The following is a 23,646-nucleotide window of genomic DNA, read 5'->3' as shown; positions in this document are numbered from 1 at the left end:
TTCTCAGATCTGAAGTTCCAAAAGTTTGATTGCTTTCCTCTATATTGGTTGCTCTTAGCTTGCAGTTGTGGTACCTAAACTAGATACAGTACTTCCTGCTGTGTCTGCCTTCTCATATTGTCGCTAACGTATTCAATAGTGTTGGCATTTTTGAATCCTACTCATAATGTTGACTCACTTGGATTATTTCTTACTGTGTTGCTGCTTTTCTCCGTTTTTATCCATACTTTGAACTTTTTCATTGTTGTTTATAAATGCCACATAGCATTTTCATTTAATTTTGATCTATTAAGTTTATTAGAGGGTGTTTTTATTTCCAGTTTCATGCTGCATACTGCAAAAAATCCTTCTAGTCCTGATGTCATTCACAAATTTGATGTGTACTCTCATGAGTTAGCAAAAATATCTCATAGAACTTAAAAACCATGTGTTATATTTGCTACAGACCCTTTTCTCTGGTCTCTCTCTCTCTCTCTCTCTCTCTCTCTTTTTTTTTTTTTTTTTTTAAGATGACAATTAGATCAGTTTGGTGCTTGATTTTGCCAAGTTTTCCTTGTGGTGGTGGTGATGTTTGTTTTTTTCCCCTGCTTTGTCTATGTGCTTACAGTCTGTAATGTTTCAGTGCTTTTGATACCAAAGAAAGCTTTACTACTATGACTGTTGAATTCTACTAGAAAGTGTTCTGTGTTTAAATATTTTTTTACGCCAGAATCAAGCATCACTCTTGTTGTCAAAGAGATGGCAGACAAAGGTGGCGAATGGAAGTACCACAGTAAAGACGGTGGAATTTTTGTCAAAGGTATCTGGTCCCATCCTGCAACTGGGAAGATACCATTTTTCTGTGCTGGAGGAATTTGTGTAGTCCTGTTTCTTGTTGAGTTTTTTCTTCTCTGTCTTGTAGATGATAATGGTTGTTATGTTGGGACTGGATTTGCCAGCCCTATGAAAGTATTGTGGCTAAACCAGTAGTACTTTACCTGTTGATCTGTTTTTGTAAAGTTATTTGAAAGTCTCTTGGAAATTTGTTTCAAGTGTTTAATGGATGGATATACTGACCAGCTCGAGTTCTATGGTGTAGACAGATGTTTTCATTCTAGCTGGGCTGCACTGCAGACTGCCAAGACATGTTACAAAATGTTCCTGTAGAGTTTTCTGAAGGGCTTTTTTTTGGCAACCCTTTTTTTTCAATGACACTTCTGAAGGAAATAGTGAAGAGCTAATGCAGATCACAGGAGTGTAAGTACCTCTAGGTGTTTAACTTCCTTGTGAGGCATATATAGAACAACTAGGACTGGGTAGACTAAGAGGAAAGACTAAAAAGCTGCTTTAAAATGATACTGTTACACTGTTAAATGTTTCTTGCTGTGGAAGAGAATGAAATATCTATGCTTGAGGGAGCTTGCAAGATGATTATTATCTGGGGACTACTTCTGACTTGTAGATAGTGGCATCAGTTTGTAGTGCTTCTCTATCTCCTAGTCTGTGCTTTGAGCTTGTATCACAGCTGTTTGACTTCAGTAAGCTATTACAGTGTATCCTCTGCAGGATTGCTCTCTGAGGTGACAGTTCATTTATCTATGGCTGCTTGTTTGGCTGGCATGATTGAGAGTGGATACTAGACCATGCTGGCCAAACCCCCAAATTGGTCCACAGTATTTTATAAGCAGTGAATTTGTGTGTGCGTTGTGTGCGTCTGTTGCTTGTTTGTTTTTTTTTGTTTGGTGTTTTTTTTTGTGTGTGTGTATGTTGGGATTTTTTTGTTGTTTGTTTGTTTTGGGTGTTTTTTGTGCCACTGTAGGTATAATTCGGTTTTTGTTTTGTATTGAAGTGTAATTGTAGTAATATTGCACTTATACCAATTCAGTTGGGGGAACTGAAATTAGTGTAAAACCATTGTGATGCCTAGTTGCAGACTGACAACATTTTAGTCATAATGCTTCACAGATGCAAATAGTGGTCATTTGTAACAAAACTTCTGTGTCTGTAGTGAGTTTTGTGGGCTAGCTGTGTCAGAATGTTTACAAAAGAGTTGTGCTATGTGCTTAAATTACAAGGAGTTTGCATTATGTGTTGACATCTGACAGTTTGCAAAACAGTTAGCTAAGTGTTACCAGTTAAAATGTACAGTGAAGATGCCTCAAACTCTAATTAAACATTGCCTAGACCCACCTCTGAGAGGATTGCAAGCCACAATTGTCGTTTGACATTCCAGAATCAAATTTAATGCCCTAGTTTGAAGTCTTACCATAGTTCTCTGGCTAAAGGGAACCATCTGAAATACTTTCTTTTAAAGCACATGTATCCAGAGGCCACTTGCTGTCCAGTAGCCATGACTATGAGTTGGCACACTTTAGACAAATTAGTGTTTGAAAGTGGTGACATTTAGTGCCAATAATGTCTAATAATGCCATTGTCCTCTTAGAAAGCTTGAGGAAACTAAAAAGTAATATTAAATTTGCCACACCATAAGTTTAATAATATTCTGTTGTGTCCCTCTCAGAAATCAAGGAATTTTCTTCCTTACCGCACCCCACTTTTAAGTCCAAATGTATATGCAGTCCATTTTCTAGCATCTACATACCTCCTATTTCTTGTCCTCTGCAACTTAAACCAAAGCCCCTGTGTTTGCTTGTTCTGGCTTCTGTTTTGCAGACTGTTGGTAGATCAGATGTAGCCCTGTAGCCTTTGTAGGCAGGACCACCAGCCGCTACAGTGGAAAGCTTTCCAGTGGCCATGTCATAACTTGCGTTGGGATTTTTCTCTTGCATTATTCAGTAAAGCTGTTCATAATGGAATGATAGATCTCTAATAGATACTTTCTACAAATTGAATTCAGTTTTGGTTTACCAGCTATAATTGGTCTTTAATTTAATGAGTTAATCATAAGGTTCTCTATGTGGCTGTAATGGTCCAAGACATACTTTTTTGTTTTCATTTTCAACTGTGGGATTGGAAGAAGGCTCTACTAAGTAGTTCTTGGCTTAATAATGCCTAATTTTTGTATACCTAGAGATTTTCCAGTGCTATATTAGACTAAATACTGCTCTAAGCAAGAACTTTAAAAAATGCCCTGGAATAGGGAGACAACACTGGATGTTATGATGAAACTTCATTATTCCTAGTGTCCTAGGAATAAAGAGTAATTCTTGTTATCTTACAGGAAGCTGACATACATTTTGCCGGGAAAGTCATACCACATAAATCTTTGAGTGGACTCTGGTTTATGTCTTTAATGCTCCCTTTCAACTAAAGGAATGGAGCAGTGGCAACAGGAGGCTGAATAGATGCCAATATATATTGAAACTATCTGTTAAAAATCCGTGAGTCTGGTGAAATAAACTATTAGAACAATGCCTGAAGAACAATTTAGCCTGCACAGTCAAAAGGATAACTCTGTAAATCTAAGTCATGTATCTTCCTGACTTAAAATGTAACTATAACATATATATAATTTTACAAGTCATAGTCTCGTCATATTTTAACTGTGGCAATTTATTTCTAAGGTGGTTTGTTGTTGTGTTGGTTGGTTGGTTTTTTGGTCACAGTTCTTGTAACTAAGACTTCCACAAAAGTTGGGGAGGTTTTCCTTAGATTTGAGGTGGATATTGGAGTATGACCCTGACACAAGTTTGAAGCTATCATTGAAATTAAATTTTGGCAGAAGTTGTATTTTTTTTGTTGCCTTGATTTTTCTGATTTGCTGTTAGTTACTGTCCTCAGTATGATAGAAAAATAGTTATGCAATGATTTTTTTTAAAAAAGACATGTTGATAAGATTTATAGTTTAGATGTTAGGATTTGCATAATTTAGTGGTGTGAATGGCAAACATAATCTCTAAAAGTCAACTTGTGAAGCCATAGATAGAGACCTAGTGTGCATTTTCCTTCAGATTTCCACCTTTCTTTCCTACTAGGTTCTGTATTGCAAACAGTTGGATTTATTTTTTGGACTTTCTTTTTAGATGAAAGTGTTTCTAGAGTTTGTTTGGGGTTGTTTTGGGGGAGGGGTTTGTGTTTTGTTTGGTTGGGGTTTTTAGCTGTTTTAATAGGAGAGTGGGGCAGAGAGCTTCAGTAGCTATCTGCTTGCACTTAGGGTGTCAATACGGTCTATCTTTAAAAAATAAGGGAGGAATATTTGCATGGTTAGACAATACCACTTCTAAAGTTTGATACCATGTATACTGCAGATTGCAATATTTCTTACCTGTCTTATAGGTATAGCCCATCTTGCATGTCTCAGTTCAAATTACTGCTCTATTGCTTATAAGTAACATTTGTTTGTTTGTTTGTTTTAAGAGTGTGCCAGGACGAGGTTTTTTCTCAAAGAAGGCTTTCAGAAATACAGGGTGGAGCTTGTAAAAAGAGAGATGCTTGAGTTAGCTAGGGTGTTATCGCTGCTTGATAGCATTAACTGTATATCTCACCAGGTGACTTCTAGCAAAATCTTGCTGTTCATTCAGAATGGGATCCTACACACTATCCCCTCTAAAGGGAACTGTGCAGTTGTGTTCCTGTCAGTTGAACATGTGGGGATGTGTGCAGTTCTCGCCTTCAGCACCAAAACTGTGGTCCCTTGTATACAATAACATTTGTCTTTGTCATGTGCAGTTAGCAAATGCCTGCAAGGTTTTAAGATGTTGTTGTAGATGAAATTCCTGACCTGTTGGCAGGGAAGACTCTGTGCCAATGAAGTGACTTCAAGTGTAGTTCTGTGTTTTAGCCAAAATGCAGCTTCTGTGTCTGTGAAAATGCACTAGTCTGAACTGGCGTGGTTAAATGTGGGCATGGTAGCACTTTTGAATCGGTGAGATGGGGCAGACAACTGTTCTGAACAACTCAAATAGATGTCCAGATGAAGCTGCCTTTAGTGATGCTCAAGATGATTCATACTTCTCATTGTTAGGGTAACAAAGTGCTCGTTGTCCATTAAGTTACTGCAGCAGTCTAGAGGCAGCTCGCTGAGCTCTGTGTTGCACTGCAGCAGTGTGCTTGTTTCTGTTCCTCCGAGCAATAGGTTGCCCCTTTTGCAAAAAAGTATAGGGCTGACATTGATCTGGTTGATCTGTGTATTGGTTTTTGTTAGTCCTAAATTGATCGAGGCTTTGCTTGTACATAAGAGAGTCAGACAAAGGGCATTGCTGGTAAGATCAGTGCTTGGGGAAGTCCAGTCTTACGATGCTAGAAAATGCTTTTGCTGTGCTTTCTCTTCAGTTGTTTGGGAACCCTTTCTTGATTTGTATCACCTCTGATTAGTAGGTGACTTGCAGCTGTGGCACTTCCAGCACAAGCTGATGTAAAGGTGAATTTATATTTGTACAGGCTGCTGATACTGGTGCTAGGTAAAGGTGTGATTGTTTTTGACAGCAGAAATCCCTAGCATGCATAGTATTAGTGTGCCCATATCAATGGGAGGGGTGATTCAGTAGCTGGGCTGTGTTCTGCCACTAGCTTGTGTTCAGTTCTGTGCCCTCATATAGGCACTCTTAGCCCCTTCATGGTAGCTCTAGAAGAAAGTGATAAATAGCAGGCAAAAGGTGTAGTGTTTTTTTTTTTTTTTTTTGTTTTTGTTTTTTGTTTTTTGTTTTTTGTTTTTTGTTTTTTGTTTTTTGTTTTTTTTTTCCCCCCACATAATGGCTTTGCCAGTGGAACTGTCAGCACTTACTATTACTTAAAGTATCTTAATACTTTGCTTACTTTAGAATAAAGCTATTGGGAAAGCTGGTGCTGTAATTTGGAACATGCTGCCTGTTGCTCTAAAACTTCTGAAGCAGGATTCTCGTTTGTAAACTAGGTGATATCGTAGACCTTGTGCGTGTGGGATTGCGGGACATCTGAGTTCACTGCAGTGGATTGCTGGTAGGCATGTGTCCCTTGGTATTTGTCTTCTGGTGGCCTGTGCTCCTGTTCTTGTTCTGCAACACTTTTTGCCTCATTGGGTTGGGTTGTTATGAAATGCCTTTAGCCCCAGAGGAAGATGCCTAACAACTTAAAGACAGGAGTCAAGGCAAATATGTTATTTTATCTATTTGTTACTAAGTATGACCACAAAAAGCATAAACCAATGGGCTTCATTCTGGTTTTGGAGCATAGGTTAAACATTTGGCTGATAATCAGATAACTTCTATAGGACTGTTCTGGGGCTCTTAGAATAACGTCCAGTTACATTGTATTTTTAGCACAAAAGTAATTAGGGTTTTGTTCTAGTCATATTTTGTTAACATGCTGCAACATGATGGAGTTATGGTCTTGATAACACTGTATCAAAAATGTCCAGCATTCCTGTAGAGCTTGCAAAATCCAACAGTAGCCAGAAAAGACATAATTCTGACTTGCTGGGCAGACGTTATTGGGTTGCATTTGACTCTTAATTGAGCTTTGTAATGAAAAAACTATAAATTGATCAACAAGTGCTACAGTGAAATAAGTTTCTATAGCAACAGGGCAATGCAGGGTACAATTATTCACACTGCTTTTCTGTAACGGATATTTTTTTCTTACAAGCAGCGAATTTACACTGTTGGATTAAAACATTGTTTTGTTATAGCAACAGATAATCCTGAGCTCTTTTGCTGCTGCTTTTTTTTCTATGTCCTGAAAAGGGGATGGGGGAAACTTTTGAAGATGAATACCAGAGTGATAGACTGGCAGAAACTCAACCTACTATTACTTGTCTGTATGTTATTTAGTATAATGGAACTATACTGGCTATATTGTTATGTAGTATGAATACTTTTACCTGTTGACAAGTCTACATGAAACTGAACTTGCTTAAATTTAATAATAATGATCATATAGTAGCTGGCAAACTCCAAGTAGATCAACTTAGTTTAGCCCTACCGCTGATTCCCTGAATCAGTCAGACTTTTGGTTATTTGTTCTTTGTATGTTTAAAGTCTCTGTATATTTTGTTTGGTTTGGTACTTCTGAACACCCTTAAAGAGAGAATGTTGTTCTTCAAGCTTCCCTGGTAAAATTAGAAAAGATTAGAGTATTGTCAAGGAACTGCAGATGCTGGGTGTTGGGGTTGTTTGTTTGTGTTTTTTTTTTTTTTTTGCAACACTTGTAAAGTCAGCTCTTGACTGTTACTGTATTTTGATCTTTTTAAAGTTTGAAGAAATGAAATTTGAACAACTTCATTGATGAAGCTACAGCAGCCTTAGTCTTTCAACAGGGAACTTTATTTTGTGTGGTGTATTTTGAGGATACTTTGGATGTCTGATCACTTGAAAGAAAAAACAAAAGCAGCCGTTCGGTCTCTGGCAAGCTGTATATACATTCAACCTCAAAGGATGCTATTGATACACGTGCATGTATTGTTAAAGTGTATTTTTCTGACAACATAACAAAACCATACCAGTGCTTTAGAGAAGAAAAAAATAAGGTTGAAAGCTGAAGTGAAAGTAATTGCTTTGTAGGTGTGACTGACTAGAACGGCAGTCCAACAGGTCAGGTAACTTTGTGCGAGGGGAGCAGATGAACAGCTCTGTCATTAGGTCGTGCAATGTTTCCAGTTTGTTCCATGTTTTGGGGGCCATCTAAAAGCAGCCTGCCAGCTGTAATTTAAATGAGTATCACCTCTAACAGGTAAAATTTTCTAATCAATTTCACTTACAGGGCTGAGACAATTGAAACCATTTCCCAGTGAAAGTAACTTACCAAGTGTTTAGTAAGTATTCCAACTGAGCCTGTGAACAGAATGAGAACAGTTGCTGAATTGTGCTAGAACGTGTGGCTTTACTTGGAATCCATTTAATATTTACACACCTATTTTTCTTTAATTTGTTTCTTACATCTAGTATATGTATCTTATCTGTATTCAGCTGATCTGAGTCATGCCTCATTCAGCATTATAACAGGTGAGAAAGGACTGATAAGTGTAGGCAACAGTGTGACTAGACTGTAGGAATGGGAGGAAATGAAAGGATCTGCTGGAGAATAAGGAACAAGGAGGAGATCAGAAAGATAGCTATTAGTTTTTTACTTTAGAGCTGTGAATATGTTATATCTTATTAGACTGTAACTGTTGAAAAAGGACTTACAATTAACTAAGCATATATCTTAAGTGAACCTTGCAGAACTTAATTATGAATTGTAGCTAAGGATGGAGATAATTGTGGTAGTACACTTCACTTCTGAGGAACTGATAAAATTAAGAGACTAAAATATGTGCTTCAGTGCATTCTAGGCTTTACAGAAGGTGATATATTGTTTTCACAATATGTGGCAGTCCATAAGGCGTATTGCAGCATGAACTTTAATGTCTGTGAATATTTGGGATGCTCTCTACTATTCTGAAGTCAGTTGCTTCATAACAGTGAAAACTTTTGCTAAAATCCCCTTGGCTGCCTGTTACTGCAGTGACAAGCAGGTGTTTTCTTGAGGTTTATTTTTGATTGTATTTACATAGAGAAAAACATTCAAGAGCACTACTCACTGCTTTCCCCCACCCCCAAACAACAAAAAACCCACCACAACAACAAAAGAACCCCCAAAAATCTATGAAGAATTCTCAACTGCTTCAAGTTACTTTCAGTTTTAAGTTTTATATTTCCTAAGTAGTAAACTTCCGTATTAGTTTGTTTTGCTTAAAATAAAACATTGTTTCCCTGTGGTGTAGACAGAAGAAAAATGTTACTGTGTAACATGTATTATATAAACAGCTTTATATGAAGTTAAGGTGCTCAGCCTTTCTAGTGTGATACTCTGGTAGTAAGGGAGAATGATAAGTTCACATCCTTATATGTACTAGCAATTTTAGATTGGTATAATAGATATTTTAACTGACAGAGTTCTAGAACCTTAAACTCATTCTGTTCTGAAATGGGGAGAGAATTAAAATGCTTATTTCTTGATATCTTTTTACATATTTTCTGATGACAGGGACTGACAGCTGTTGAGAAGAGTTTCAAGTTGAGGTGTTCCAGGAGTGGCTTTGGAAACAATATTTTCATTAACAATGTTGGGACAAAGAATTAAGAGCATGTACATGATGAAATTCTTGCAACAAAATTGGGAGGCATCACTGTTCATAATCAGAGTGTTTTATAAGGAGAAACAATCTAATATCAGAACAGTAACTGAAGTGAAACTTCATTGAAAAAAATACATAATTAGGGAATTTTTTCTTCAGCCATGAAACTTTGAAAATATGATAACCAGAGTGTAATGTTGATTACAAGCTGAGCCAGCTTGTGATACAGCTGTTGAAGGCAGGAGGAGGTAAATGCAATTCAAACATCTATCAAATGAGGTTTGCAAACGGAAATAAGGAAGCGTCTTTAGTGCCGTTGCACAAGGCATTGAAAAGGTGGCTTTAATATTGTATGAAATTCTAGTTGCTTGGTGTTGATGAAAGTCGTTTTCAACTCCTGTTACTAGGAGAAGATGGTGTCTAATGTAAAACTGAAGAAAGAAGAGTGTGATTTTTTTTTTAATCAGCTGAGCTAATCAATCACTATTTCTTAAAGCTCTAAAAAGAAGAAGAGAAGAAAGGAGAGAATAAATAAACAAAACCTTCCCTAGATGTATGAGAAGCATTGCCTGATCTCCCGTGAATCCAAATCATGCAAAATTCACGATCAATTCAGAAGGATCCTGCTCTTTGACTAGCCCTGATGTAAGCTATTGTGAATAGTTGAACTGCATAATGAAAATACTGTTGTGTTTTAGGCTATAGACTCTATGGGAAGTACAGAACTGTGTGGTACCCAGTGAGGCCATCTTACTGCTTTTTAGATCCAGAAAAGATGATGAAGTGCAAGATACTGAGGAGCTGGAGACACTGAAGTCTAATGAAAGAACAGAATTACAGCTGACTTAGCATGCTCTTGCTGTGATATCCACAGTGTTTTAAGGTAACAGTATCCCAGCAGTTTTGTAAGGAAGCTTCAGGCGTTTTTGTTTTGGTTTTTAGATTTTTCTTGGAGATAGTTCTTTGTATTGTAAATCTACATTTATACAACAGGCTTTGAAGGTCAGAACTATTTCATCCTATCTTTAAGCATGAGCAGAGTACAGGATGAGATTTTCTTGAATAATAACATTGGGTAATGGTGCATTAATTTATTATAAAAGAGATGACCAGCCAACCTTTACTTCCTTTTTTTTTTATCGTATGCCATAGTGAGACTGAAAAAACCTAAGCAGTAAAACCTTCTTGTTTCAAGATTTTGTAATCTGTTCTTTATTTACTTTTATATAAGTTTCAGTATGCGAAGGTATTTGATATGTGTTCTGGGAATTAGGAAAGATCCCATCTGCTTAAAACAGATGTTTTCTTATTTATAATTCTGTATTTGAGCTGAATATTTGAAGAAAGATCTTTCTTTAAAATGGAAACTAAGAAAAGCTAGCAACTGTGGCTTGGCTTTGCCCTGTTAAAGTAAATCCTAAAACTTTAAGTAAGCCAGTTACCTGGCCTGTCTTGCACCAGAACAGAATGGTTTTCCACCAGGGTGCAAGCTTTAATGTATGGAAACTCTATTTCTCATTTAAATGCAATCTTGGAACAAATTTTCATTTCTCCTGTGAATGCAAAGTCTTTATACCCAGGAGACAAGACCTATTGCTATTCTACTGCAATGCCTTACACAGTGGATATATAATACCTTGTTCCTCCCATCTGAGTGCGTTCTCTTTATTTGATAGCTATTTGTGCACATCTTTGTCAATGAAGTTTTCCTCATTACCCTCCCATCTTAAACAGCAGCAAAAATCCTTGGAGGTTTGTAAGCAGTTAGTAAGGTGATTCCTCCAGTATGAGAACTGCTTGTTTACTCCTTGGGATGCATTAGGATGTTAATGTATCTTGATCAAATGCAGCACTAAACAGTTAAACTGAATTTTAAGTAGGGGCACAGGCTGCTTGGTTACCATGGCAAACAGAGTAGGAAATTTATACCAAAGTTTGGAAACTAAGATACACAAAAGAAAACTTGTAAACTGACATAATCACTTGGGAGAGCAAGTGTAGTTGTTTATGATTTATTAGAGTCTCTTTTCCAAATAATACTGTTTTAAAAACCTATTTTATTCAAGGAAATCTTAATTGCTGGTTCAGAGTTTTGCACAAAGCAGGCAATATGCCCGAGCAGGGAAGAGTGACATTCTTTGTTGGCTTGCCCTCTAACTGTAAGGGCACTGAGTGAATAGAATATCTCTTGGAATAGAATCTCTTGAATAGAATCTATCTCTTGGAGACAGATAAATTACTTAAATACTGTAATCAAGGTTGACATATTTTCAGTGTGTCATGTCTTGTTTAACAGATGTGACCAGTGTAGTGTGTGTATATATTTAATGATTTGTCTGTGTTAATAATTCTATGTATGTTACATGATGTATAACTATATGATCTCTATATATTTGATGATTTGTGTATGTTACTGTAACAAAGATCTATGTATTGGTGTTCTAATGAGGTGATTCTCAGTTTGATAGTTTCCCTGTTTAATCAGCTGTCTTCGAACTGTCTGTGAGCGCAGTATTTTGTATTGCAGTCCTGTCAGTATATTATGGCAATATCTGATATTATTGCATGTGACTTGCTGTGCAGTCTTTCATAGGTGTGGTCATATGCAAATCATGCAGTTATTTTTCTCATTTGGAATGTAAATTAATATGTATATTTACATGCATATTTCCCAAAATCTCATCCCCCAAAGGAGAAGCAGTTATATAAAATGGTCAATCTGTGGTTTGAGAGATATGCTACTTTTAAAAACTTCCTGAAGATAGGTGCTGGAGTCGTAGTTGGACACTGAGGTGATGTGCACCTTACACTGGAATGGGACTCCACCTCATCACTTCATGCGTTGCATAATCTGGATTGGAGATGATGTTAGGTAGTTGGAGGCTAAGGGAAAGCAGTTTAGGTTATTATTGGGAAACTACAATTAATTTGTCTTGGTAAGGAAGGCTTGATGTTGTCGTAACTAGGAAGTGATGTTCTGGAACATGAGGTGTTGGAGGTGATGAACAAGCAGTTTAGTGTTAGGCTGAAATGGTGCTCAGAAGTTGTCATGAGTTTGAAGTGTAAAGAGGCTGAGCTGCAGTTACAATTAGTAACTGTTATACTGACTTACAGGTTAGTCTGTGCTTTTTGCTGACCTCTTTAAAAAGGACTTAGTGATCACTTTATGATTAACACAAAAGTAGGATGTAAAAACATCTGGAAGATTAAACTGGGATTTAGCTCAAAGGAAAGTAGGAACTTGGAGGCCACAGGAAGTGATGAACTGTGCCATTGATTAGACACAGTAAATAAAACTTTAAATAGCTTTCATCATGAAGTTTAGCATATGGTAATTTGTAGTTCTGTGGTAGATCTATAACTTCAGGAAAAGCGATAAAGGAGAAACGCAGCAGAAATTGAAGGTAGATTAATTTAACTAACTGTCAAGGCAGGAGGCAATTGTAAGAAACTCAGGAAATGCAGTTATGGCAGGTGAATGAGCAGGAGTGTCTAATCTTCTAGTGGCACACACTGGAGGAAAAAAACTTGTGTCAGTTTGAAACCACTGCACAAAAAGAAGAGGAATTGCTATAGATGACCGCCCTAATTGATCAGTACCTGAGTCCTAATTTTTCTTTATTGCAAGAAATGGAGTGGGGAAGGGTATTGGAAAGAAGAATGGAGTAAATCATATTGCATTGTATAAATCAGTAGATCCATCTATAAGCATTTATACCGATCTAAAAAAAGGGATTATTACGAAGAGATTCGGAGAAATTGTGAAAATTGTGATCGCCGAAAACTGCTGTGGGAATACTAAACCAGATGAGACTTCTTATAGTAAGCAATGTAAGTGCTGTGTGTATAAGGAAGGTTCGACATCATTGTTCCTGCGAACAACAAGGTGTTCAGTAAAATGAGAGGGGAACAAAATGCAGAACTGATATGTTTTCCCCACATATTTAACTTTATCAGGATGTGTTTTTTCAGTTAAGTAATGAACAGAAAGTGGGTGTTAAAATCTGGTAAAGTTCACAGTTCCATGCAGTAGTTAATGCAAAAAAAAACCCCAAACAATCCTGTAAAGGGTTATTAAACTTCCATGTTTGCAATTTAAATGGCTTCCTGAAAGAAATCTAGGATGGACAATAATTCATCAATGCTTGTAATGCTTCTTGTCTTTACGTCTCAAACTATATCGATATCTGCCCACTGTTGAATAAATGGTATTGTAGTCCAGTTCTGCAGCTCATGATTATGAAGTATGTGTGTGCCATGACTTGTTAAATCTGTGTCTTAATTTTTAAGCCAGTGAGGGAAAGACCAGTATGAAAATGTGACCTGGCACCCATTGTTTATTAATAGCCCCGAGAGATCATTGTTTGAACTTAAAACTGCACAGTGAGATCTCTTTCTTGCATATCTCCTTAAAAAGAGCTGAGTAGGGGGAGAAGAGGAGGAAGGTGTCTGCATCGCATGCAGCACATACGTGATTCTGAATTAGGTTTCTGTTGGAGAGGTTTTTATCCAGCAGGCTGAGCTACAGTTGAGCCAAAATTATGTAGAACAGCCACTGACAATAATACTGATATCACAGCTTCTTTTGCCTTCTTCCTATTAAAAAAAAAAAAAGGAGGCAACTAATTGCTTAAACCAAAATAGAATATCTAATTTAGTTCACGTCTGTTGGGAGTGTGTGATACAGTGACTATAATCAGAGTTGAGTTTAACCAGCCTGTTTACAGATTTAGTGTGGCCAAGCACATAACAGTGAAGTCAAAGTCTTAATTTTTATCTGAATTGATCATGTCATTGACTGACACCCACAATAAGGTGAACTTTGCAAAACTGTGAAATACTGCTTTTGTTAGCTATTCTTTAGGGTAGGTATCTGAGTGACTGTTGAGATGCTCAAGAACAAGTGAAAGCTCTTGTGCTCTCCCTGTGTCATAGGAAAGCAGCGTTGTGCAAAGTGTGATATAAAGGATTGGAGTGCTTCTAGGGAGGAAAGGGACAGGTTTTTCTCCTGCAGGTGTAATAAAAATTAACTTTGTTAACTGTGTAGAAGCAAACACCTTTGGAAAAGGTAAGTTACAGTGTCATGTAATTTCCCTGCTGTTTTAGTGATTTGATTATAGTGCAGCTGAAGATTGTTAGAGTTACTTGGAGAACTTCCAGTCCCTGGCCTAGAGCGAGCAGCCTGTTTTGGTTTCTTCTGGAGATGCTGAGTTGTGCTCATAGACCTTCTCAGGACTGACCAGGACTCGCTCTGAGCTGCGCTGAGGGTTCTGGTCGGTACCTTAGGACCCTTTGGGTCTGCCCCGACTCTTTGAGTGGCGCTGTCAGAAGTTGTGCATTTTGGGCTCCCACTCAAAAGGAGCAGTGTCAGCATGGGTGTAAATTTGACCACGTGTTAACACCTTGAATTGAAAATTCTTTAAGTTTCTAAAGGAGCAGTTTCAGTGACTTGAGACCTCTGTTGGTCTGTGACAGGTGGAGGCAGCAGCAGTGTTCTCTGCTCAGAAGACAGAGGAGCTATTTTTTTTTTGTGTGGAGGGGTTTAAAACCTTGTTTTAATTTCCCTAAACCTCTCTGGCCTACAAATGTATTACCATTCCTGTCCTACTTTAATGCCCTTTGCCCAGTATTCTAGAGAAACGAAGGGTAAGTTGATTCCATGTGCACCTGTGAAGTGAATGGAGTTTTGCAAACAAAAAAAGGATTGTTTTTCTTCTTTTTTAATGAGTCTGCTATTCTGGTTTTTGAACTCTTTTTAAATAAAAATGACTAATTTTTCTAGGGTTATTGGTAGACTGGTGCTTTCACCTTAGTTAACTCTTACTAGGATGTGCTGATCTATACTGTAACCAGACAAATATCTTGGCTTATAGCCTTACTAAAATGCAGTTAAGATTGTTATGGTAAGTTGTAAATCAAACAGTGCTTCATGTGTGTTTTTTATGGTGTTCACATCCACTTTCTTGATCATACCAATTATATAACCATTGGTTCAGTTAATATCAAATAGATTTATTTCAAACCGGTGCATGCTCTTTGCTCTGTTTCAGTGCTTGGAATAATTCTTCTGGAAATAGAGTATGATGATTTTATTGGATGCTTCAGAAAACTAAACTGATCTTTGCCTAACTATGGATTTATGTCCAGTAGTCTGGACTAGAGTTTTATCTTAATGTATGTGGTCATAGTTGTCTGCTGTATGAATAAAGGGTGAAATCTTACTAAGTAATGCTTATATCCTTTCAAAAAATGTGTATGTCTTGTATGGTCCCAAGTGGAAGTTAAATCTAAAAGGGAAAAGAATATCAAGTGGCTTCCCAAATGTACAAGTGGCTTTGTACAAAACTGATCTTTAACACTTTGTTATGGATGAATTGTGTGGAACACTTGAAAAAATTAAGTTAAATAAAATTACTTGACGTCCCTGTTTTACTAACAGAGCTGTTCTTATACAGTATCCTAGAAACTCTGTCACATGCCTTAAGTGTTCCTGTTCAGCATTTAATCAAGTGCTTTGTACCTTACAAAAAAAGCTGCAAATATTCAGGAAACCATTTACGAAGAACAGTGTTGCTCAGGAGAGTAAATGTTCTGTTGAGTGGAAATAAATCTTGAAATGTTTTTGTTTTATGTGGGTATAAATGCAAAGTATTTTCAGCTTTAAGTGAGATCATGAAAAATATTTATGTATTAGAAAAAGTACATCAGAAGGTATGCCACTGAAGCCAAATTAATAATGATCATGTATTGAAGATCAAGATCTTAAGATTTATCAAACTGGCACACATTGGCAGCTGCACTTGCTGGAGACTTTCTAGAGAAAGGAAGAGGTACCTTAATGGAAAGTCTCTGAGTCAGTGTGTTAAAAGTAACAGATTCTTTTTTCATGCCTGCTAATTGTTTTTGTCCTGATTTCTTAGTTTTTAATTTTCAAAATTTGGGTTGTCCATTGCAACTTTTGTCTCTTTCTTGTAGGTTCTCTTGCCTTCAGTTAGAGAGGACAAAAGGAAAGTGAATGTCTGTGCTTATTTTTAGTGTTAGTTCATACTTGTCCTTATATTAATTGGCAGCAAATACAGCACTGGTTGTGCCATTGTGACTGTTAAGCTATTAGTGCTTCAATTCATGGAGCTGAAAGTTCAGCTAAACTTTAAAAGCAAAACTTAAAATAATAATTTTCTTAAGGTTTACAAATGTGACTTTAATATAAAGCATGTGCATTGAATGCAGTGTTGCAAAATAGACCCATAATTTCCATACTGTTAATGTCTTTTCAAGGCTAAAGAGACACTTAAAGCTAGACTGTGTGTACACCCAAAATATCCATTATGCAACTCTTAAAGCTGAGCACATCACTCGACTATGGAAAAAGCATCTCTTACTTATTTAAGAAACTGTCCTTATACTTAACCTACTGTAGAAATATATAAGTAGGTGGACTTTACAAAGGGTGATTGTCTGCTGGCTTTGTATAGAATTCTAAAGAGTATTTGTACTTGTTGGGTTTTTTGTGTTTTTGTTTGTTTGTTTTTGTTTAGTTGTTTTTTTTTTTTTTTTTTTTCATTTGTAAGTGTTCCTGGAAGCTTTCAAACTAGTTTATAAGTTTTCTGGGGGCTTCTGAAGTGGCCCTGAATGTATGTTCACTTGTACACTACCTGAAAGATTTGTGCTGTTGAATCTGAAGAGATCCTAGGACTGATGGGAGTTCTTGCCAGACTTTAAACTTTCTCCTGAGCAAGCTAAGGTCATTGATTATTCAGCACTTTGTCGGGTTACATAAAATTGCATTTGTAGAAGCCAGTTTAGTACTGATTGGCCATGGCCCTGTCATCTGCACTGAAGGGTGTTTTAATTGGGCTGTACAGTCACAGGGAGTGTTTCCTGGACTTTCTGTTGTCTGTCTTGTATAAATTAAACAGAACTTCTGCTCTACATCACTGTTCTTTATAGGGAAAGACAGCTGACTTCTTCCTGTAGCTTTCTTCCTGCACGTAGTTAGTTTAAGACATAAACCAGACCTGTTAAGTAAGCTGGGAGTGGCCTTGTTGCTGCTGCTTTAGTTGATCCTAAGCTTAGGATCTCAGGATTAATTCAGGTTGGAAGGGAGCTCTTGAGAGTCTCTAGTCTAACCTCCTGCCCGAAGCAGGGTCAGCTATGAGGTCAGACCAGCCTGAAGTAACAGTGAAGTAACTAGAAATTATTCTATTCATAATATATGTTAGCTGTATTTGGGCTCTGAAAAAAAAAATAAATCTGCAAATCTACTCCTTCCAGTGTGAAGTACTGAAACTAGTATTTCTGTCAGAAAGACTTGTCTACAGAAACAATTAATAGAGTTCACAAAAAAATTCTACAAAAGTGCCTTGGATAGCTCAGCTTTCCAGCAATGTTCCTCAGCTTGCTCTGTCCTTTTGCTGCTCTGCAGGAGTCTCTGCAGAGGAAGACCAGCATGGACACGGAGGAAGAATAAACAAGCTGGAAGGGGCCTCGTGGTTTGGTTTCGCTGTCCTTGCTAAGCCAGTGAGTTTGTCCTGGAAGACCCTGCCCTGTTCACTAGGGGACACTGTAAGGCAAAGCGCTGCAGCGAGGGTTACCTTGCCTCATTTTTTCAGCTGGTGTTTAAAGAGCATCTGTGAAGTTCAATAAAGTTCACTTAGTAATAATTCTAAGAGTTGATTTCCCCTGTTACTTGTATAGCATTGTAACAAGCACAGCTTTCTCAAGTTGTTCTGTTTATAGACCAGGGACCATTAAATCCCTGGACAGCAAGGTATTGAAGAGATACCAAGCTACAGGTTGTAAGTTGTGAATTCCAGAAATGCTGAGGAAATTGTTTTCAAAAGTATAATCTTATGGTTATTTATGTCTTTTATTTTGAGCTGGAGCTCTACATACATAGCTGATCTGTAATCTGCTGTTCAAGATCAATTCACTACCTGGACGTGAGGGATTTTCTTAAGAGGATTTTTGGAAGTAAAACTTTTATTAAATGTTTGCCCTCACAGGCTTAAAACCTAATATTCTACCTTGGTCTCACTTAGCTAGTCTCCTGGCAAATGTGATGTTAAATACTATTAAGTATCTAAAAGCAGCATTTTGATGAATACAGTTGAAATTATCTAAGACAAATTAATAAATAACTCCTTTCCTTTCTGATCTCAGATGTTTTTTAGCTTGGAAGGAAGTGTAGCATCTATGATACAGTTCATTCAACTAAAATTTGCAGAGAGCTGCAGATTTAAGTTAGGAAAAGAAAAGATACAGGAAGAAATTGCATCTGTCAAGGAGCATGATTAAATGCTGACTTGAAGTAATTCGATTCACTGTTTGGGAAACATTAGTATGAAAGCTCCAAGTCTCAGATCAATAGTAAATAAAAAGAATGAAGCTTGGATAGATATTAATCTGGTTTTGACCTTAGAATTACATACAGCTACAGAACCAAGGTTATTGATGCCCATCCTGATCACACATTTCAAACATCAGAATCTGAAAGCTTAAATGTTTGTTTCAGACTGAGGTAACTGATTTCTTTTTTTCCATCTTCTTCCTAGTGTTTAGGTGCTTAAAGCTGTCATTAAGATACTCCATTTGACTGCATTTAAGCTGGAAGTCATGATTCAGGGTGAACGGGCAACTTCTAGACTGTTAATTTTTTTTTTTTTTTTCTTACCCCAGCACAGTGGGAGTAATTTTGCTAAAATATTGTGCTGTGAGAGTTAACTAAATGGTGCTAGGAAGTCCCAAGACAGTTACATAGTTCCTGTTGTATTTTTAGAGTATGAATTCATCACAAAGAACTAAATGGCAAAGTTGGTCAATTTTTCTTCTTCTCTAGAATGTTTTAATCTGTTCAAAGACAGGACTTGGAAGCTGTTGATGCCCAAGCCACACCAATTTTGTTCAGTTGCATCACTGACTTCAGACAGGTGTGGTATGAGATTCCTCTTGTTCTTGTTGCCCGATAATCATTATTCCTTGTTCCTTTGCCCAGGGGGTACTTGAAATACCACTGTAGGTTGGAAGGAACAGACTTCTAATGCAGGTATCAGTTGGCCGGGCTGCTAATGCCAGAGTCTGGACTAGCTAAGAAGTACTTCAGTGGCTCGCACAGATTTTTATTTGAAGGGTGGATGATATTGATTCTTCACCTTGCGTTAGATGCCCCAACCTTCTTTCAGTCATGATTACAAAGTGTTGGTCTCATTGTGAATCATTCACAATGGAATATGTTGCTCAAAGTGGACAGGCTGGAATAGTGCTGAGTGTTTTTTCATAATAAAATCTGAAAGGAATTGGGACAAGAAGCATACAAATAGCTTGCTGCCAGCTCAAGCAGGGGTAAGGGTGCCTGATCCTGTGCTTTTAACCTTCATGTTTGGTAATACTTAATTGCAAGACCTTTCTGTTCTCTTCCAAAGTACATCACCATTCCTCTGAGAAGGGGGCAGTTCAGATCACCTTGTTCAGTAAATAGCATCATATCATAGGATTTGACAGTTGCGAACTTGGATCTAATGTAAAAGCTCTTTTCTGAAAATCAAATCTTCCACAGAACAGCTATAGCAAATGTACTTAGTGGTGAGCTAATGAAATGCTGAGTCCCAGGCGTGGCTGAATTTTGTGAGTAAGCGCTTTTCTTGTTCTTACCAAAATCTAGTAGCAACCCTTAACTGCACAGAAAGAAAAAAATGTCTCCTGGTTCTCATGCTCATTAATTCTACCCTTTCAGTTAAGAGAGATCAAGACCAAAAGATTACTTTTGTGCTTGTAGATTTGACTTGATCTCAATGGGACAGCTATATGATAACTGAGAACACTAGCTGCATGTAAATAAAAGGCGGTGCACCCCTGTCAGTAGAAGCCTGGTAATTGTGGGTTGAATTGGTTTATTTATACTCCATTTAAGTTCTGACAGATTGTCACTGCCATCTGGCTCCCAGAGAACAGCTAGAACAAGCACAGTGAAGTCTGCACTTAGATTTAATTTATCAGAATTTCACGTCTTGCAAGATCTGTTATCACACCATTTCAGAAGATGGGGAACTTCAGTCACACCAAATTTGTCGGACAACAAAAGCAAAAGCTATTGATATAAAACCTCAACCAGACAAAAGAGCAAGATATAGTGCCAGTCTGAAAATAGCCACCTGTTGATTCTTTGCTGCTTAAAAGTACAGTGAGATTCAGGAGAATAACCTGGGAATACCTGTGTTTCCTGCTGGCTTGGAGTGTCTCTGGTTCTCTCATCATTCAACAGGATTCAGGCCAAGTTCTGTTTACTTTAAAAGGGATCTTCCTTCTGAGGCATTGGGTTCTGCTGGAACTTTTGTCCAGAGGACACAATCTCGTGTCTCACAGGTTAACTGTGGTAACTCTGTGTTGAGGTACAGAGGGTGGCATCTGTATGTTTCTGAAGAATGGTCTTCCAGTTAGAAGTGCTACGTCAATTTTGAGAGTTACCTCTTGATATCATTTTGTTGTGATACAGGACAAGGGAATATTGTATAAGGACTGCACGGCCTCTAGGATTTGAGCTTTCAGCTTCAAATTACAGATTTACATGTGTCTGTGAATGCTCATTGGTAGGCAAGTGCCTTATCCTATCATCTCCCAGTAGAGCTAGTAGTCTATTTAAGTTCTCCTTGAAGAGGAATTGCTAATATTCTTTTTTAGCTTATAATGGATCTCTGGGCTCTGGAGAATAACTTTTTAATTTGCTGACTTTAGAAGTTGGAATACATCATCTCATTTTGGAGTTTTCAGCCATGTGGCCATACACCTGATTTAGCTGGTTTATAATGTATTCCCCAAAACATAAGTGCAGCTTTAATACTTTTGTGTATATATGCTTATCGTGTATATCTTATAGTTAAATTTGCCTTGGAAATGGGTCACCTGACATGATTCACTGCGTAGCTGGTTATGATTTTCCCCTGCTGTCAGGTCTAGTTTCTGTCTGCGTGGCTCCATGCACACCAAGGGTTTGCTGCTCTTTAGACCTCATCCTCAAAGGTTTAATCCACTGGAGCAATTTTTTTTTTTAATGTGAAGCTTGTCCTCTTCCTCAAAGTTTTATTTCTTATATTACTGGCCTGATTTCCTCTGCCTAAAAATACTGAAGAAGTACATATCAAAATCAGAATCTGCGTCCCAAATCACAGCTGCATCTCAGGATTGTGGTATTGTTGAGTATCTGCAGCTTTCTAATTACAGACTCTGAATCTAGTAAATAGGGAGGCTTTTTTTTAAACAACAAAAAAAAAGTTGAACCTGATGCATGATCTTGCATATTAAATGTGTGGGTTTTAATCTCTGGATGATGAAAGATTAGGTTGTCTGTTCAGAAGTGATATGGGGATAAACATGGGTTACACAACCAAGAACATTTAAAATTGCTTTTCTGTTCCTTTTGATTGTTCTGACACTTTAGTGCTGGATCTTCAGTTGTTTATGTTGAAGTTCCTCAGTTCTGTTAGCACTTATTTTGTCTGAGCTTTATTTGAATTCTTTGTTCAGTGTGAGAAGCACAATTACTTTGTAGCTTAATAGCTTAAAATGTATTTTATAATCACAGTACCAACATCTTGAGCCAGTGTTCCTAGAAAATGCTCTCCTAGGATCTAGCTGATAATTTTTTTTATGAGACCAATATTTTATGTTTGCCTGTTAGAAAAGGATAGGCTTACAGTATAAGAATCAGGTGATTGAGAATATGCTATTTTTAGTCCAAAATTGGTTAGATTCAGTAGTGAGAAAGCTGCTCTTACTGGGAAACTAGAAGGTATCTTGTCTCTGTTGATGGAATAACTCTGCTGATAAGAGATGCCTTCTGGCAATAGGTTGGTCTTGGACTCACTGGAGCCTTTGTGTTGCTGAATGGTTGGTTGTCACTGTTTTGTCCCGTGATGTACTTGCAAAGGCTATGGTGGGTATAGTGTTATATGAAAAGATAAACCTTTTGACATTACCTTGGTTGTCTCTGATAAATACAAAGCTGCTTTTTAAAGTAGGGGTTTGTGAGTGCATAAATTGTTGCTTAGTATAAACATTATTTGCAAATAGAACTGGTTATGTGCACACATTGTGATAAACTGTCTTAAATCTGTTTGCTCTTTTTGCAGGCTGCAGACTTGAGTAAACCAATAGACAAAAGGATATACAAAGGAACACAACCTACATGCCATGACTTCAATCACTTAACAGCCACAGCAGAAAGTGTGTCTCTTCTAGTGGGCTTCTCTGCAGGCCAGGTCCAACTTATAGACCCTATTAAAAAAGAAACTAGCAAATTATTTAATGAGGAAGTAAGTATAAATCTTAACATTGTTGCATGCAAATATATTTGTGGTATTAAACATCCCAGATTATTGAAGTTTTGTAGATGTCTCTGTTTGCCTATACAGATTATCATTCCACTGCTACCTTTGTTTTTCAGCTCTTTCATTGGCTTGGCATACCTTGGCATAACATGGAAATGTTATTCATGAAGAAATCTTTTGGGGCTTAAGATGAAGAATTAGGACTTTCTAGTTTGCGTAATACAGTAACTAGAGTTAATGACAATTAATTGATAGAAAAAAGGTCTACAATTCTAAACGTTGCTGCATATACTCTATAGTCAGTTGTTTCTGCAGCTTCTGGTTCTGAATGAACAAGAGAACCTTTAAGCCCCTATGTAATTAACATATTCTGATGAAAATAGTAAATAAGGTAGAAATACCAATCCTTATAGTCAGGATGTTACAGCAGAAACCGTTTGTATCAAGAATTACTAAAGACTTGCATGGGGAAAACTGGGATATCAAGCTGAATGCTGCATAGAAAAAAGCCGAAGGCTTATTAGGTCTTGGATGTGTTATGTTCCTGGAAGAAACTCTCCATCTGCTTTTTGTGTTGCTGTGCAATAAAGAAAGAGAGAAGGGAGTAGTATGGGGGGGACTAATGCCAAGTTACAAGACCACTGGCTCTGATTTTCTGGTAGTATTGGCATTCTTAGAAGGGTAAGCATCTGGATGCTGTCAAGGAAAGAAATCTGGTAACTGATAGGACTTTAGACAGCGTTTTCTGCAGATGATAAGCTATAGGAATTTGGGTAGTTTGCAGGGGTATGTTTAGGTTTTTTGGGTGTGTTGTTTTTTTTTTTTTTTCTGCAGGTGAATTTTGTGGGGATAATAGCAAAGAGCTTTTCAGGTGTCTCTTTTTTTGAAATTTCAAGTCTGGGTAAGAGTTCTGCAGATGAAGCTAAGCCTTGCTCAGCTTTCAAACTGAGCAAGCGTATCTTTCCCACCTTAGAGAGATGATGCCTTGCTCTGTGCAAAGAAGATTGAAGTATTGCTCTCAATGGGGATATTTTATAATTAGAACTGTCTAATTCCTCCTCAGCTTTCTAAAAGTAGCTACATCTAAATCAGAAGAGGGGTGTTTTTCTTCTTACTTGGCCTTTTTCCCACCTGTTCTCTTTCTCTGCATGTGTTGAGTGGGAAACAGTGCTGGAGTACTCTGGTAGAAACCTCTAAGTCGCTGAAATGTTCATTTTTGCATTGTCCTAACACCCCTCCCCCTGCACTAGCACCCCCACCCCCCCCAAAACTACAGCTCACCCCAAACCAGAACACCCTAAACTTTGTCACTGGTGCAACTTTGCCCCTGGGAGTGCCAATGTGGATATGAGT

The 23,646-nt window shown here is 37.5% G+C and overlaps 1 protein-coding gene across 7 annotated transcripts in view; it reads left to right on the top strand.

Moving 5' to 3' along the window:
• WDR20 (WD repeat domain 20) overlaps positions 1-23,646 on the top strand; it is a 45,329-nt gene that overhangs the window by 5,569 nt on the left and 16,114 nt on the right. For 6 of the 7 annotated variants that reach the window (XR_014184516.1, XR_014184517.1, XR_014184518.1 and 3 more), the window contains exon 2: positions 22,096-22,278. Coding sequence is in view for 4 of the 7 variants with exons in the window: in XM_082057396.1 (XP_081913522.1) it covers positions 22,096-22,278 (183 nt within the window). In the remaining 3 variants the exon portion in view is untranslated. Of the gene's footprint in view, positions 1-5,791; positions 5,819-22,095; positions 22,279-23,646 lie in introns of those variants that run through there. The other variant, XM_082057399.1, reaches the window with a different exon arrangement.

This window comes from Streptopelia decaocto, assembly GCF_964273445.1.
Source record: "Streptopelia decaocto genome assembly, chromosome: 7".
Lineage (NCBI taxonomy): Eukaryota > Metazoa > Chordata > Aves > Columbiformes > Columbidae > Streptopelia > Streptopelia decaocto.
Note: the sequence above shows the minus strand (reverse complement) of the source record. Positions and strands in the feature narration are given on the sequence as shown.